Source organism: Coturnix japonica, chromosome 5, assembly GCF_054131305.1.
Source record: "Coturnix japonica strain WE chromosome 5, WE-NBRP24, whole genome shotgun sequence".
In the NCBI taxonomy this organism is placed as follows: Eukaryota; Metazoa; Chordata; class Aves; order Galliformes; family Phasianidae; genus Coturnix; species Coturnix japonica.
The window spans coordinates 45,860,204-45,878,445 of record NC_140667.1 but is presented as its reverse complement, the minus strand read 5'-3'; the positions used below and the strand labels follow the sequence as shown (position 1 = coordinate 45,878,445).

Here is an 18,242-nt window from a genome sequence, read left to right as displayed (position 1 = left end):
AGTGGTGCCTTTTTTTACTAAAGAGTAACAAAACATTATATACTTAAAATATGCCTCTTGCTATCAAAATACTTCAACTGACCCGAGTTAAAGGCTGCATAAAATACTTTGGGAAGTGACAAGAGAGCAACAGGCAGAGATTTAAATTGTTTTGTTCTTTCCAATAAATATAAAAAGGTGCAGGTAGTCTTACCCTAAAACACGGCCTGTTGAACATCTGCTTCTTTATCCCAAGACATACTATGTCAAGAATTACATATATATTTAATTGTGTATATCTTTTGTAAATGCAAATTTTGGATACAGTTAAGGTCAGATCCACACAACAGCTGCAGACAAAAACACTGTATTTATTTCACTTTGAGCAGTTATGTTTCTCAATATTGTTCAGAGGAGAATTGTGGGATTATTATTATTATTATTTTTGTGCTGGCAAGATACAACTCAGATCTGAGAAGAATCCCTTGTGAAAAGCAAAGTTTTCAAAGAGCAGGTGGCAATTTCCTTATCCTATGGGCAAGAATATATCTCTCTTATTATTGCTAATTAGGGAGAATGAGGGTTGGACCTTTTTATTGTCCTCAGTAAATTCACCTGTGATGCAGACTGTTTCCAGCACAGCTCTGGTTCTGAATTGTGTTTGGAAAGTCCTTCTGTCACAGCTCTGTTTAAATAAATGCAACAATCTCTCTAGGACTGTGTGGTGAATCTATTCTAGTTCCTGTTGGCTGATTTATTTGGATCTGCTAAGAGGGTGATAACATCAGTTTTGTTTCTTTTTAATACTTTAAAGGAAGTTTAGTGTGATTTTTTCAGTGCTGTGAGGAATTTAAAAAAGAGGTAGGGAGGTGATTTGAATTGTGGCTTCTGCACTTCTTCCTGAAGGACCACAACAGGGTTTGGTTGTGCAGTGCTTGGGTCAGACTCTGCTGCCCATGTTATGCAGGTGGCTTCCAGCCTTTAAATGGACTGAGCCACAGGGCTTGAGAGCAGCGGGCAGCTCCCAGAAAACTGGAAGGTTTTAACCACGGGTGCCCCAGAGACATGCAGGCTGAAAACCAAATGGTCCAAATACCCACAGAATGATTAATATTCTCAAAGTGCCTGAAGCCCAGGCTGGCAAAGAGCAAGAAGGCAGCCACAGGCACTTGGAATCTGTGAGGTAAGCCTGAAGCTCAGTGCAAGCAACTGAAGAAGTATTTACTCTCTTAGTTCCTTTTATCATATTTTATGTAATGTCCTCTGTTTTGCATTGGCTTTTTTTCCTCTCTGGAATGCTGAGACTTTGGTTGGCACAGTTTGGGCTTTTGGCACATTTTAATTTTTTATTTTTTCCCAGGGAGTTGGGAAAAAAAAACACTCTTTTTTTAGATGTGAAGTTTGTTCTTGGGGGGTAGGGGGGGGGGGGGGAGGGGGGTGTGAGAAAAGCCCAAATCTTAATAAAAGCTGAAGGTGGCAGGAATAAAGTAGCAGCAAAGCTATGCCTGGAGTTTCTTGGGCAGCTTTGCAGCATGAAATACTGAGATTCCCCAACCCATTGCTGAGCTGAGTTTGTGAGATCTTGTGTCACAGCCCTCACAAGAGAGGTCTGCAGATGAAAGGAAGGTGGCATACAGAGGTGTGTGGGTTTTGTTCATGGAAAGCTAATGAAAACATTCAGGCACAAAGGCATTAATGCGTTTGTATTTTATATCCTCTGCAATATCAGCAGGACGTATCGTGATGAAACTATAAATTGATTTGTGTGGGTTGGTCATCCCAGAACAATGTCCAGCCTGGCAGCAGAGAGACATGCTGTACCCAGGTTCAGAGATAAGGTGTCATTTGCTCTGTCAGAGTGGCAGAAGTGTTATGTGAGGTCTGGGAACCCCACCTCTTCACCTACAAGTCTTTTGGCTCCTCCTCTGGCTTTCCCTGAAGGGCAGCACTGGGAAATCACCCTAGTTAACCTGCTAGTGCCAGGCATGTGACAGAAGGTGATAAAGCAGCAGCTCTTGTCCTAATCAACCAGCACTGGGTTAACCACAGTGATGCCCATCCTGGGGAATGTGCCTGTGAGGTTTCACCCTGATAATGGATGCAGAACAGTTGAATATCCCTGCAGTGTGGCAGAAGATAGGGAATAGGAGGTCCGAGTTCCTCATGGAAGCTGTTTCAGATTTCCTTCCAGGTTGCCCACTGTATCTCAGCCATGGCAGCAACAATGTCTGAGATGGGGTCTTTGTGGAGACAATGTCCTAAAGCTCACATCCCTTCCTAGCTGAGGGGAGAACACTTTGTGGTATATGGTTTCCTCACAAGGGAGGGTGGAGGGGCAGTGCTGATCCCTTCTCTCAGACAGGGCCAGAAGGAGCAGCATGGGACTGTGCTGGGGAGGGTCAGGCTGAGTATTAGGGAAAGGTTCTTCACCAGAAGGTGCTGGGCATAGAACAGGCTTCCCAGGGCAGTGAGCATAGCCCTGAGCTGCTGGAGTTCAAGGAGCATCTGGACAATGCTCCCAGATGTATGGTTTGATTTCTGGGCAGTCCTGTGTGGAGCCAAGGGATGAACTCAATAATCCTTATGGGTCCCATCCCACCTGGGGTATTCTATCATTCAGCACAGCCCTGGGACTCTGCTAGCACCTGACCTCCCCCAATTAGCAGTGTGATGGTCAGGGGCAGGAGGCTGAGAGGGCTGAGGGGGCCCTCCCAGACAACGGTGTGGGATGATTAGGCAGGGACTGGCAGCGTGCTCCTGCTGCTGCACTGCTACCACACAGCGCTTCACCGAGTGGCTGCAGAGGCGTAGCAGGCAAGCAGCAGGAGAGTAGGATGCCACATGGAGAGGAGGAGGAAAAGAGAGAGGTGGAGGAGTAGGCAGAAGGGAGATTCGGTATAACATGGCATGCCAGGCCTCCACTGCTGCTTCCCTCCCTCAGGCCTGCTCATCATGAATTTAATTTGCGCATGGGGTGAGGGGGATTTTGTTGGCATTGTTTGATTCTTATTCTGTGTGCTCCTTTCCATGGCAAACACCGGTAGTGTGCTCATCGCCACGCATAAAGCAGACGTGGTCTTGGGTGTACTTTAGGCTAAGGCCTCGATTCTGCAAACACATGAATAATCAAACATGCAAGAGGAATTAGTCATATGCTTAAAATGACACCTGCTTTTGTCTTCATCCCTCCTCTCCTTCCCCCTCCCAATATACTTTTGCTTCTGGATGGCTAATTTGAGCTCTATATAGCAATTACATTTTGAATTCAGAAAAGAGCCATCTTTTTAAAATCTCAGTTTAGAGGCTGACCTCATCTACATGCATCCCGTAAAACAAGCGGAATTCACTTGCGCTTTGTTCCCATGAAGATTCAGTGTAAAACACCTTCTCTAGTAGGAAGGGTCAAGGCTTCAAATGATGATTATTCACAGGGCATTGCCGGCTTAACCTAGCTCGGAGGAAACAGGTCTTTGATTTTTAGGTGTGTACTTTTGCAGATGTTTGTTTACTTTCCTTACAGGTGTTAATTTTCTCTCTTAAGAAATCATATTTGGGAAAGCATGTGTTAACTTTTTGAGCAATTTAGTGGAAGGCAATGCAATTACCTGTAATTCTAAGGGGGGATCAGAAAATTCACAAAGTGAGAATGAGTGTATCTATTGTTTTATATGTAGCTATATGTTTAAAAAAGAGATTTCAAAAGACATTCCCAAGCTCTGGTGTGGAGGTTCAGAGTGACAGCTCCTTCCTTCTCAGTAGCTGCAGCATCATTACACAAAAATACAGTGACACAGGAGCTGCTATTCAAATGTAGCCCCTCAACTTTGTGACCACAAGTGGGTTCTATTTCAGTCCTTGCTTTTGAGGCTGCTTTTGATGAAGGGATCAGAGTTTTTCAGCTCCCTGCCATTACATGTTGCTGTTGACCTCTACCTTCCTTTAGCTTTTAGAACTTTGTTTCCATTTCCATTTCTTTAGTCTGAAGGTTGGGGATGGGAATCTGTATTCTAAAATCCTCAGTGCCGACCACTGTGTGCTGTTGTACTGCAGCTGACTTCTACCTCTGTACATTTCCTGTTGTCTTTCTAGATCTGAATTGTTCCAGGGATCCGCTGGAGGGTATGGACTATGAACCTGTACACACTGGTGGTCTGTGACATAGCAAATCCCAACTTGATCAAATCGGCAACAGAGCCTCAAGAATTATGCGGGCACCTAATGACCACTGATTTCAGTAAGAGGTAAGCCCAAGGCTGAGAATTTGGGAATGAGCTTTTTTTTCTGGCTTGTGTTCCCTTCATAATCAGTGTTCCTCTCCTTTGGAGAGATCGTAGGCTCTCTAAGGACCTACCTAATATGTACATTTCACTGTGTCATTTTGCTGCTATCTTCAGCAAGCCACTGGCAATCCAACTCTTTAATCAAATACTCTGTGCAATCTCCATCGCCAAGCCCAACTGGGTTGTATTCTTTCCCCTGTGTAGATAAGGGCATTGTCTGGTCTGACCCTACTGGCTGGGGCTCAAGAACCAAAACCTGCAGTCTCACTTATTTCTGGACTGCCTTTATCTTTCCTCTCCTGTGAGCAGATCATGGTACTGCCCTTGCTTGATCCCTGGGCAAAGCTTCCAGCAGGCTGCTATAAATCTTTAGTTTGTGTATCTGGTGTTATCCTCAAGTGGTCCGGGATATGGCTTGGTAGCATAGTACTGAGTAATAGCATGACAGTAGGCATTTTAATATGACTGAAGCAGAGAGGTCATAATGCTATGCAGAGACAGACTTCTAGCAGCTAAAATTTGAAACCTTGTGTTTTATCTCTGGTCCCACACCTTGGTTGGGTGTAACCTTTTGAGGTTATACAAGCATCTTTTATGCCTCCCTTTGCTTACGACTATGAGAAGTCTTTCAAGCATTGCCCACCTTTGTGAACTACAGAAGATGCAAGTGAGACATAAATGCAAAAATAATAATATTGATATTGTGTTGATATTTTTTCCTAAGGAAATCGCTGTTTTCAACAATGCAGAGCACGTGATTTCATGTTTATTGTGTAATAATAGCCTTATGTTGTGATGGTAAGTAGGACACAGATACAGCTCTTCAGTGATGCACAGTACTCCTTCTTATCTTTAATTAAATGCTATTCACTTGTAGTGGAGCATGTTCTGTGATTGCACATACTGTCTCTAAGTAACTTGCCATCAAAACCACTAACTAAACTCAGTGCCCAAAGTGATTTGTGTCTTTTATCCCGTCCTATCTCACGCTATCCTGTTTCTTTTCTGTATTATTTCCAGTTTCCATTTTAAAAATTAAAGGGCAGAATTAAACACTTTTGTATGATATTCCTCTAACCATCTCTGCTTTGATCTAGGGACATGTACCTATCAAGCTCTCTGCCCTTCCCCAGAACAGTAACCCCCGGGGATACCATAGAGCATGGAGATGATACAATTTAATAAAGTCACAATAAAACATCCAAGGCCTTTCATACTTTTTCACTTTCTTTAACTCAATTTATTTTTCATTTCATGGACAGAGATTTAGTCCTGGTATTAGTTTATGATTTTGCTGAAAGAATTACCGAACACATACAAAAAGGAAATATTATTTTTATTATTTATTTCGTGCCATGTATACCATAGGAAAAAAAAAAAAAAAAAAAAGAAAAGAGTTGAAATCACTTCAGTACCGCTGTGTTTTTCATTACAAAGTTATTACATATAGAAATTACTCCAAATTATCTGAAATGAATGGAAATTATGAGGTTTAAATTCCCCAGGTTACTGCAAGCACAGCACTGGAAATTTATTTTGTCATCTTGCTGAACATAATTGCTACAACAAAATTTCTTCCATTTTACAACCACAGCATAACTTATTTATACCAGTGTTGTTGTAATTTTACATCAATAAGTTGCATGGGAAGGAGTACACAGGTGGTAATTGAAAACAATAATTTGTAGTGGGGTCCAGGTGGAATGGCTGGCTCAGGAAAGACTTTATTTGCTGCTCTGCAAACACTTTGCATTTCTGTGTCCATTGAGTATCATGCTTCCAAAGCTTTGGTCCGTGATCTGAGGTGGCCCAGTCACAGACTCATAGAATAGCTTGGGTTGGATGGGACCTTGATGATCACCCAGTTCCAATCCTCTGCCATGGGCTGGCTGCCGTCCACCAGCACAGGCTGCCCATATCCTCATCCAACCCAGCCTTGAATGCCTTCAGGAATGGGCACTCATAACTCTCTGGGCAGCCTGAACTGCATTTTTAAGTGGCAACTGAAGGGTGAGGAATGACCAGCCAACACTGTGTCACTGACCTGCAATTCCTGAGCAGGACAAAAGCAGAAGTGTAAGAGACTTGATGGTAGCAGGACAGGGAATGTGGCAAGTGTGACCCTGACATCAGAAGCATGACCCTGCCATTGCTACCAGGACCATCTTAGGGAGGTTGAGAGGAAAGGAAACCCAGAACAGTGCTGGGTATCCTTCTGTGTGCTCTGGGGTTATGATGGCCAAGGCCACCCTGTGCAGCCTGACAGCCTTCAGTGAGTGCAGAGATAGGCAGAATTGCTTTGTCTGAGAGGATGCTGTTATTGGATCGTTTTCAATTAAGATGTGAGTAGTTGCCTGAGACATGAACAATGACGTTTCACATTCATACTTTGCTCTAGTCTTTATGAACAAGAATGTGTAATTTGGGTGCAATACACAAGCACTCCCAGGCCAGGCATCTGCACTTCTCTGTTGTCAAAAGGAATAATGAAACTGTAGAGGCTGCTGCTGAATCCAGAAACCAATGAACGTTCCTCTTTGAGTTCAGCCACCCAAGTTAAAATAATAACAACAACAATAATAATACTAATAACAACAGTAAAAACAACAGCCACCACCATGACTATATTGCTATGAATATAACACTATTTAAATAAAATAAAGTAGGAAAAGCATAGAGGAATAAACAAAGGAGGTGTGTTTCCTTTCTGATGTTCAATTAGGATTTTCATGATGCACAAGGGTGGGCCTGGAACATCTCTGCCATGAGTTCAAGATGAAGATTTCATTGACACTCTCAGTGCTTCGAGGCCTTTGTTATTTTAGACAATCCCAAGATTTAAATCTTAAAATCATCTGAGAAAGCAAAGAGTACAAATTGGTTGAAACTTACAAACATGCATTTGAAAGCAGAGGAGAGCTCCTATATTATGGGATTGTTGCAAGGAATATGGAGGAGGGGTTCTTTCTTCCCTTTCCCATGCAAAAAGAGTTGTGCATGAAGCTCTGGATAGAGACAGTGAGACAATGCTGTGCTTTCACATAATGGAGCCTCTTTTAAAAGTACTTTATTTTTTTTGGAGGAAAATCTCTCTCATTCTAGTTGTCCTTCTTCCTTTCTGTCTTTTTCAGTCAAACTGGTGCTAACCAGCACTGGTTCCCAGAGCTCAGCTCTTTGCATCAAGCAGTGATGGCACTTGCTTTCTAAAGACACAAACAATCCTTGGACTGGATTCGGTAGGGAACACGTGCCAGCACTTTTTGACAAAGCCTCCCCAGCAACAGCAGATTTTGCCCATCTTCCTTCCATTTATTTAGGTTTTGTAAATAACAATGACGACCCCAGAAGTGTGTGGATGTCCAGGCAGCACCTTACTGGCATCCTCAGCAAACAGGATGCTGTCAGTTTGTCTCTGGGTGCCGGTGAGGTGCTCTCACCTGTGACTGTGGAAAGAAATAGGAATGTACTTAAGAACTGAAGAAAGAAAAGGGGACACAAACCTACATTTTGGAAGATTATCTTATTAAAAGTGATTTTAAAAAGCAGCGTTTTTCTTCTGCTTGCTGTTTCTGTGGCTTTAATTTTTGCTTTTGCCTCTTTTGATTGAAAAAACAAACAAAAATAATTTTGGATAGAAAAACTGGGCCCCAACCTTTGGGCATGGTTAACAATTGAGAAGGGCTGGAAAATGAGGGGCACTGCAAGGAGTAAAAATGTAGGAATCAAAACAACAAACAGAACAAGCTGGAGCACTGGCCACTCAGGGCACTTGTGGGAAGGCTCAGAAATGAAATGCTGAGGAAATCTCACTTCTGAAATTCACCTCTGGAAACATCAGTGAGTGACAGACACCAAAAACAAGGGGGCACAGCATGTCTTGGATGCACAGCACAAACTGTACCTGTTGTGCTGCTTTCCAGAAAGTGCTGGGAACAGGGCAGGGAATAATACATCATCCTCGTATGCCTTCATTTCACGGCACCCTAAAATATACTAAATGATTGTCATGGAAAAGAAAATAAAGAGAATAAACGCCCCAATTTATATATATTTGAATAGGTAACAAGAACAATTTGACTGCTTGCCATAAATGAAAAAAAACCCACCGTATCATTGCTCTGATTGAGGTTCTGAAGCTCTGTTTATGGCTGCAAAGCGATTTGATACAAAAAGTAAAATAAAAAAATAATAAAAAAAATAAAAACATTACACGTTTTGAGTCATTGTATCACCCAGAAATTTGATGCCACTTAACTATGTAATTTTCAGAAATGATATAAAACTACTGCAGAAAAAATATTCAGGGAAGCCCAAAAGACCTCTTTTTATCTTTTTTTTATATGCGTCTAAAATGAGAACTCACAGAGATCCTTGCACTGTGTGCGAAGGCTGAACTGCCACCTCGGGAGCTTTATTAATATGTATGTAAATATGATCTGGTTGGATCCTGTGCTTCTGTGTCTTTTCACAAGGTGGAGCGGCTAACGAAGCTGATCACATCCACACCCTGTGTTTATTCTTTCTCTCTCTCTGTCTCTCTCTTTTTTTCCTAAGCAGCAACATTGAAAGATTCAAAGAGAATTAGGATAGCAGCCTCATTTATGTCATATTGTCTCAATCTTCTTCCTTCCTTCCTTCCTTCCTTCCTTCCTTCCTTCCTTCCTTCCTTCCTTCCTTCCTTCCTTCCTTCCTTCCTTCCTTCCTTCCTTCCTTCCTTCCTTCCTTCCTTCCTTCCTTCCTTCCTTCCTTCCTTCCTTCCTTCCTTCCTTCCTTCCTTCCTTCCTTCCTTCCTTCCTTCCTTCCTTCCTTCCTTCCTTCCTTCCTTCCTTCCTTCCTTCCTTCCTTCCTTCCTTCCTTCCTTCCTTCCTTCCTTCCTCCCTCCCTCCCTCCCTCCCTCCCTCCCTCCCTCCCTCCCTCCCCTTCCTTCCCTTCCTCCCCTTCCTCCCCTTCTTTCCCTCCTTTCCTTCCCTTCCTTCCCTTCCTTCCCTTCTTTCCCTCCTTTCCTTCCCTTCCTTCCCTTCCTTCTCTCTTTCTTCTCACCCCCAAACCCTCAGATGCGTATCAAAAACAATTTGCTTCCAACTTAGCATGGGTTGGGAAGAAACTCAAATCACATCACACAGAATCTGCAGCTCCAATTTCTCTTCCCCGGAAAAGTTATTTGAGCAAATGGGGAGAAAGTGGAAATGCATTCGAAATGCACCCAAGTGCCACAACCAGCTTATCCTCTGTGAGGATATCGGGACTTCCTCTTCACGCTGCTATTTACATATCTATATCCGTGCCAAATTTTAGCTAAAGACGTTGCGTGATTCCAAAAAAAGGGAAAGAATAAGCAGGAAGCTGAGCGTGTGTGTGCAGAGGGCTCTTGACTCAGCACGCCCCATATGTGGGGTGGAATGGAGTTACTCCTCATCACATCAGCCTGTTTTCCCCTATGACAAGGACGGTGCTCCTCGATGGGAACTCTTCACACCCTTGGTGTATTGGGCATACAGAGGAGATTGCCTTAATACAATCATCTCCTTAATACAAGTTATTTCGTGCGTGCTGATGTTTTTCCTTTTTAATTTAAAACAAGGCACAAACAGCAAATAGTGCCCAGAGAGATCGCCCAAAGCTTGCTCTCTTCTTGCAGGTTATGCTCTCACTTTCTTCTTTGCTTGCATTTTAACCTTTTTTTTTTTTTTTTTTTTGGATAAGGAGCAGCGACTCCCGGCTTTGGACAGGCAGCAGTGCTGGGCCAGGGGGGCGCAGAGCAGGGGCACAGCGCACTGCCCTTTCCCGGCTGTGGTTCGTGCCCGGCGCCCACGGAGGCACAGAGCGGAGCGATGCCCGGGGCAGAGCCCGGAGACCCGGCCCCTCTGCGGCGGAGGGGGTGGGGGGAAAGAACAGCGTCGGGGCAGCTGCAGCTGGAGGCGGGTCGGGGGACAGGTCAAGGTTAGAGAGAAGCTGCTATTGATCTGGCTTTGAACGCGAGACAGGGAGAGCAGAGAGACTAAAGGGGGAGCTGTGAGACAAGACATTAACAGCTTTCAGTGCTAATGATCACAAGTGCCAGACAGGGGAGGAAAGAGGAGACTGAGAAATCACTTTGGAATCTTTTTTTTTTTTTTTTTTTTTTTTCCCCTATTGGGATGTATTTTCAGAGGAGGAGGAGGCGGCAGCTGGAGGCTCCCCCGCAGCCCTGCCCGCAGCCGGGGCGGGAGGGGCAGACGGTCAATCATTGCCGGCCCTTATCTCCCGCTCCGAGCCCCGCTGCGAGCCGCTGGTTAATCAACAGATGCTGCCCGCTAACTTCCCGGCACCGAGCTCCCCAGGGGTGCAGCCGCCTGCAGCTCGCCCGGGAGCGGCCACGCTCGCTGCGGGCCGCACTTTGCACGCTCGAGGGCTGACAGTGCCTCCCGAGAACATCGGGGCCCGGGCCCCGTGGGTACCAACATACCGCGTGTCCGTGCGTGGGGCTGAGGGACCGCCGCTATCACCGCTCTCGTTTGGCTTCGTGAGACCCAAAGCCGAGCGAAGACGGCGGAGAACTCAGCAGCTGAAGTGCTGTTTGGGTGCCGGCCGCGTGCTGACATGACAGCAGCGGGGGCCGAGCGGGGGCACTGTGAGGGTTGGGAGGGCCCATGGCCGGGGCTAGGGGGTAGGGGGGGTGGGAGCAGTGTGCGGACAGATTTGCTGGAGGACGGAGCCTCGCCAGTTAGCCAGATTCTACTCAAAGCTGATTAAGGGCACCGAGCTGCTCCACTGAGGCTGTCCAGCGATTTCATACCAAAACATCCACTTAGCACAGAAATTGAACGACGCGCTGCAGAGCGCTCTCCGGGTGCGTGTTGGGCTCTTCGGGTCCCTGCCGTAACCGCCTCCAGCCCCCGGCCCTTCCAGCTTCCCTCTCCCTGTCCAGAACCGGTGCTGAAAGCTCTTTGCACGGACGTTTGTTTGGTCGGGGAGATAAACAACAACAATCGGAGGAGCAGGTAGAACGGAGTAGAGGGGGAAAAGTTGGTTCCCATAATCTCCTAAGTGTGAGCGCAAGCAGCTGCGGGCATTTACCTGCGTGGGAAATGGGGAAAGTGCCCGAGGTGCGCTCCTCGGGAGCTCAGCGTCTCCCGATTCGTGGCGGAGAGTGAATTCCACCCAGAGAAACCCTTGCCGCCGGGATGTAAGGAAAAGGGGTGGGAAAGGAGGGTCGGAGCATGTGTGCGTGTGCGGCTCGGGAGTGTGTGCGCGCGTGTCCCGCTGCCATCACGTTTCGCTTTAGGAAAAGAGGAGGAAAAAAAATATATATCTCTCTCTCCAACCCACACAGATAGTGGCGGTGTTGTAAAACTGTCGGCAAGAAAAGCAGGGGGACGAGGAGCTGCCGCGGCGTCCGCGGGGACGGGCGGCCCAAGCCCCTCCGCGGGGAGCGCACCGAGGCGCCGGGGGCGATGGATACCGGAGCGGCTCCACCGCAGCCCTCACCCGAGCCTCCCCCGGCCCCGAGCGGCCCCCGGCAGCCGCCCCCGTCACAGCCGCCCCCGCCGCGGAACGGGGAAGTTTGGCCCCGCGTGAGGATGCGGCTTTGTGTGTCCCCCCCCTCAAATGCTCTTTGCTTTGCTCCCAGCGCTCCGCATACCCGAGAAAGCAGCAGCGCACAAAGCCCGGAGCTGCTCCCGATCCGTGCATGTGCTTTAGTTTGTGTGTGTGTATGTGTGTGTGTGTGTGTATGTGTGTGTGTGTGAGTGAGTGCGGTGTGTGCGAGTGGCGTTTCTTGTTCTCTTGCAGGGTACAATGTTAAAAAGCCACCGCTAGTCGCCCCCAGTGCTCCTACTCTCTGGATCTTTTTGTCTCTAGTGCAGATTAAACGTCACGTCCGCACTTGAACTTGAATTTTATCCCATTGTACAGAGGCAGCCCCAGCCATAGAGAGACAGAGCGCTCCCAGAGAACCAGGACTCCGCCATCTTCACATTGCAATATATAATAGTAATAGCCAGCACCAGCCCAGCTGCACTGGGGGCTTCCTTCCTTCCAGTCCCAGCGCCAGGCGAGGGGGGAAGAGTGCAAAGTGGTGCAGGAGCACGGGCAATCCTAAAGCACCAGGGCAGAGCAGTGCCACTTGAACTGGGAAAGAGGAGACACAGTTTTGGCTGCCCCTTTTCAAACAAATTTCTCTCTAGATTATTTACCCAGCAAGGGTCAATCTCTGAGAAACATTTTATTTCATTTTTTATTTTTTTTGGCAATTTTTTTTTTTTTGGCTGTGTGGGCAAATCCCAATTTCAGTACTTTTTTTAAAAAATTCTTTTTTTATTATTATTCCTGATTTTTTTTTGCTTTTTAATTTTTAAAAAATTTTTTTATTATTTTTTATTATTATTATTTTTTAACCCTCCTGGTGGAAAAGCGCACTTTGCCAATTTGCCAAGCACTCTGGAAACAGAGGGGAAAGAGAAAAGTGTACTGGCGGTGCACATCCTCCCAAGTTCAAGAAGAGGTTCGGAAGTCCGAGTGGCAGAAGCAGTGGAGAAAAGACAGAGTGTGAAAGAGAAAAAACAAAAAAGAGCGAGAGAGCTTTTCCCGATGATGATGATGATGATGATGATGATTTTTAATTGAAAGGAGATCCCATCCAGTGCACCACAACAGCAGCAAAAAGGTGTTTTTGTGTTTTTTTTTTCTTTCCTTTTTTTTAAATTTAATTTTATTTTTTTGAAAGAAGAAGAACTCGATCGAGAAGAAGAAGAAAAGACGCAAAAAAGCAAGAGGAGGAGGACCGGCCCCCAACGCAGCCCCCAGACCAGTGCAGCTCTCCAGGCGATGCCAGTGTAAATGCCAGGGCAATGTCCCGTCGCAAGCAGGGAAACCCGCAGCACTTGTCACAAAGAGAGATTATCACACGTAAGTTTCGACTTGGAACCGGATCGAGCCGAAATCGAGGAGCGAAATTAGGGAAGGGGAGGAAGCGGTTTGGAGGGGGGGTGGGGGGGGGTTGGGGGGGGTCTCCAGGAGGAACCAAAGCTTCGAAATGACTTCAGAGAGAGGGAGAGGAGAATGGAATTAAAGAGGGGAGGGGGGGGTGTGTGGCTAGGGGGGATGGGCTGGGGGTGGAGGGGGGGAGAAGCCCGAAGTTTGCCGTGCGTTTGCAGCGGTGCGGAGGTGAGGCGGGCGGGCGGCAGCGCGGAGCGGTGCGGGGAAGGCGCTGCCGGCGGAGAGAGCGCGGGGAGCGGCGGCGGCGGCGGCGGGGGCGCGGGGCCGGGCCGGACCGGGTCGGGCTGAGCCGGGCCGCCCCTCGGGGGCTCCGCAGCTCGTCTCCCGGCCCCACTCCCCTCCGCACGCTCCGGGGAAAAGTTGGCCGAGCTCCTTATATCGGCGTGACAGCCGGTCCGGGGGGAGGACCAAGGTGGGCAGCAGGGACTGGGCTGAGGAAGTGGAGCGGCCCGGGTAACTTGTTCTGGAAGGCGGCGGGCCGACCGGGGAAGCGGCGCGGGGCAGGTAGATGGGCAGGCGGCAGCGCTGCCCGCCCCAGGTGCACCGCCGGCGGGGAGAACTCTGCTCCGAACGCGGGGGGAGGAACGCTGGGTTCGGCCGGGGCTGCGGAGGGGCAGGAGAATGAGGGGCTGCCCCGAGGTGCTGGGGGGCTGCAGGGCACGGAATGCGGCCGAGCAGCGGTTCAGGGCCGGGGCAGGAGCGGAGGGTGCACTTTCCCGAAGCTCCCATTGTGAAATGAAAACACACGCCGCCCCCCTCCCCACCCTCCCCCCTCAAATAATAATAATAATAAAAAGCTAAAAAGCGAGGAGAGGGAAGGAGCTCACCACCCTCCCCCCCACCCGGCATCCCCCCTCCTCTCCGTTCCCAGCCTCGCAGCACAGCGAGAGGGGTGAGCGGGCTTCCGCAGGCAGCACCGGGCCACGTCCCTGCCGGCCGCCCCGAACCCCACGGGGTTTGTGCCACGGGTGGAGGGGTCGGTGGGGTCCCCAGTGCTCTCCGCTGCATCGGACATGGGGATACAAAGCGTGCGGGAGTGGGGGCGGGGGTGCTGGCTTCTACGTTTCTCTCCGAAAGCATCGGACCCGCTTGGTGGGGGGGATGGGGGGGGAGTTCAGAAAAAGCCGCGCACGCCGTGGGGAAGCTGAAGGGAGCGGGGTAGCCGGTTTGAGTCTCCGCACCCCGCCGGGAAGGCCGGACCCCATCTTGCCCCCCCCCTCCCTCCTCTCCCCCCGAGTAGTCCGCAAGTTGCAGTGCTGCGGGGGGCGGCGGCGCGCACGGAGGCAGCCCGGGGCTGAGCCTGAGCCGCGGCGGATCCGAATATTTATGTTCAGATTTTAAAGAATTTAAATAAATAAAATATTCCCCCGGCTTCTCTCCCCTCCCCTGAAAGCCAAGAATAGGAGCCATCTGCCAGGAGCATTTGGTGCTTGCGAGCTCCTCTCTTTCTTTGTTACCGGTGATAAATTTCTGTTTGTAAGATTTCCCCGTGAAACGGTAGATAGATGTGTATATGATTTTTCCAGCTCCTGTGAGATCTTGTTTCTTTTCGTAGGGGGTGGTTTGGAAGGGATGTTTGGGGTCCCGAAATTTCAATTTCTTTCACTGTTTCTGTGTTTCCTTTATTTTTCCCCTTTAACCCATTCCTCCCCCACCTCCCCCCTCCAGTCCATCAGCTGGTGGAACACAAATGAAGATGCATCTGGGCATCAGCTCTCCTTCGGGAGGGGAGGTGTTGGCAGGGAAGGGGGGGGGGGGATTGTTTTTAATTCATTGTTATTTTGGAGCCAGATTTGCATCACCATAAAAGGTGGATTCCCCCCCCCCCCCTCCCCCCCCCCCACACACACTCCTTCATTAATCACATTTTTGTTATTAACCATCCTCTTTGGAAAATGCATTTCCCTTTTCCTTGGTGGTTTATCCCCACCCCCTCCATCACCTTTATTTTTATTTTTAATTTAAGAGGAAGCATCATCAACCCAAACACCACAGATCACCCCGTGCCATTTCTTCCACTTTCCTATCTCAGTTGTGAGGAGATATGGGGTGTAGGGGAGGGGAGGGGGAGTGTGGAAAATTGGGTTTGTTGCGTACGTCTGGATTTGTTTGAAGGGGTGAAACATTTCTTTTCTCGCTGCTGTTGGTGCTTGGGGCGGGGGGGTGGGGGGTGCTGTTGTCAGAGAAGAGAGCCAGGTAGGTTTGTTCTTCCAATTTGATCTCCTTTTCTGATCGCTTTGCTTGAAAGTAAATAATGAGGCAGGAAAGCATTGAGAGGTGCCGAGGAGCTGCGTGTACAATGGGTTTAGCTGGGAGGCTGGGGAGGAATGGAGAGCAGAGTGGTACGCAGCTTCCCTCCTCCCTTCTATGTTTATCTCTCTCTCCATCCTAAGGAAGCTGGCGGAGAAATCATGCTGCATACTGAGCAGTGGCAGAAAAAAAGGAAGGTATCCAGGGGAGGAGGGGGTGGGAGCCAAGGGGGCTGCGCTGTGTTGATGTTGGGGGGAGCAGAGGCATTGCAGTGCACTGAGCCCCAGCTGTGGGCTGCAGGAGGGGGATTGCACCCTGCTCCGGTAGAGGTGCAGTTTGCAGCTTGGAGAAGGGTATTGGGAAAGTAGTGAGCAGCAGGAAAGTGAAACACTTGCAGCAGAACAAACTCAACCCCAAGCCAAGCCCCTAAAGCCGGGATGGATTGAGAACTGCTTTCAGAAATCTCACATTTATGTCATGTTTAGCTTGGGCTTCTGTTTCCCTCCCCCCCACTCTCTGGTTTTGGCATCTGTCAGGAGAGTTGCATTTCAGGATGGATCGGAGGTCTGTGCCAGGCAAGGAAAGGGAGATGGGGAGAGAGATGAGAGAAAATGAGAGAAGGGTTTTCTGACACCGCTTAGCTGGAGTTGATTTAGTTTCATGCTCACGGTGTTCAGAGAAATGTTTAGACCCTGACTGTAAGGCAAACAAACAAACACAAAAAGCAGAGAGGCTGCAGTGGAGCTGAGCCCCAGAGTTGCAGTGTCTCATTAGCACCTTGGTCCCTGAGACTGCAAAGCAAAGCGGCCTGTTCATCCTGGCCAGGCTCACCCAGGCAGCCCTGCAGTGCTTCCATGTGCTGCACAAAAAGGGGAAACACATGGAGAGCACAGAGCAGCTCCAGAACATGGTGATGGTTGGTGAACAGAGCAAACTTGGTGGCTGAGCTCACTTAGATGGGTGGACAAAGCAAGAGAGGCAATGAGGTAGAGGAGAGGAAACAGAGCTGTAGAGCTGCTCTGTGCAAAGAAGCGTTAGTTTGGTTTGATTCTAACTGCTGATTTTCCAGCTTTGGATCTGATTTTATTTTATATATTTTTTCTGTTTCTTTATTTTTTTTTTTCCTTTTGAACTTGAAAAATCTGCCTTCAGACCAGCTCTGCATTTGGGTTTGAAGGAAACGCAAAAGGCGAGGGCATGTGCAGAGCTTGCTGACTGCAGGTTTGCAGGAGGCGGCAAAGCGAGAACCTTTCTTCAGAGCAGCAGAAGGTTGAGAGGGAGAAGCGCAGTGAGACTGTATGGCTGCAGGTGCAGGGCCAGTTCCCAAGAAGGCTCTTCACTGCCTGGTCAACAGGTTCCCTAGGAAAAGGAATAATTTCCTGTATAGTTTTGCACTAAAAATAATAATAAGGAGCACTCAGATTTTATTTTGCATGTCAAAGTTTTGCTAATTGCTTCAAGTAGCTTCTCTTAAAATGTGTTTAGATGCAGCGTCACGAGTCCGCTTTATCTCACGGAAAAAAAAACACACACACACCAGTGCAACCAACTCTCGTGCAAAGAGAATGCAAGCTGTGACTGAAGGCTTAGAGAGGAAATCGTTTTGGCGATGGCCGCCTTGGTCGTGATACCCGCACAGTGTGCACAGAACGTGTCTTAGAAAGACGTTACATGTGTCGTCTCTAAATAGGGCAGGAAAGAAAGGGGCCGCGTGCAGTTGATTTCCAGGTTGCTTTTCATTTGGATCTGTTTGTATTTGACATGAGTCTGGAAAAAATAGTGGCGTGTGTTCATAGTTTCTGAGCTTTTAAAATATATTGATAAAAGTGCTGTGCAGTGACTAGATGGTGAATCTGGGCTGCTCCATCCTTTCCTTGATGTGCTCAGTGGCTGAGATGGATGTTCAGCGGGTGAGAAATCATTTTGCATTTGTTTGCCGCTCGGCAGATGAAGAGCATATTTAGTCAGGCTGCTTTAAACATTGAGAACCAAAAGTCTTAAAGGTTTTACAACCCGGTTGCCTTTAATGGGAGTGGCCGGAGCCCCAGTCTTGTGCAAAACGTCTGTTTCTTCGCAGAACAAAGGGTTGTCTGGTGGCAGATTTGACAATAATTATGACTTAGAGGAGTGTGCGCTGGTAGAACTCATACAAATTATTGCCATCAGTTCCCGACTCCAGTTGCCACCTCCTCGGCTGGCGAACCTTTATCGCCTACAAAAACCCTTCGCACACGGCGTTGCTTCCTCTTCCCCATTTCCTACCTCCATCGCTTCGCGCTCCGCGATGTTTGTTGATAGAAAACACTTTCCAAAATAAACTTTGCTGGCTGGCAGCCGTGCCGCCGGGCTGCCCCGCGCCAGTGGCGGCTGCTGACGACTAGGGGGAGCTCGGAGCCCGTCGATGCGCGCTGGGCGCCGGGATGCGCCGCGCCGGGAGCGGCGGCCGCCGCGCGGTGTTCGCAGCCTCAACTTGGAGGATCGATTTTCACTCGCAGATCTCCCCGGCGCTCGGTGAGAGGGGCTGCGAGGCAGGCGCAGCTATTTTTAGCTAAATCGCGGCTAATCGACTCAGGCGGACGGGAGTTTTTTTAATTAAAATTAGTTTTTAACAATGCATTTTTTTTTTCTTTTTCCTTTTCTTTTTCTCTTCCTCCCCCCCCCCCCCCCCCCCCCCCCCCCCCTTCCTTCTCTTGTCGATGCGTGGTGTTTTAATTCTCAGTTTGTTGCTGTCGGATAGAGATCGGGGTAACGCTACCT

General features: G+C 48.4%; 1 protein-coding gene across 4 annotated transcripts in view; it reads left to right on the top strand.

Annotated features, from left to right (window-relative positions):
- Positions 1–12,470: 12,470 nt before the first annotated feature.
- The window catches only part of BCL11B (BCL11 transcription factor B), a 92,189-nt gene continuing 86,417 nt past the window's right edge, over positions 12,471–18,242 (top strand). For all 4 annotated transcript variants that reach the window (XM_015865673.3, XM_015865671.3, XM_015865672.3 and 1 more), the window contains exon 1: positions 12,471–13,145. In XM_015865673.3, the coding sequence (XP_015721159.2) occupies positions 13,088–13,145 (58 nt within the window). In that variant the 5' untranslated portion in view covers positions 12,471–13,087. The remainder of the gene's footprint in view (positions 13,146–18,242) is intronic.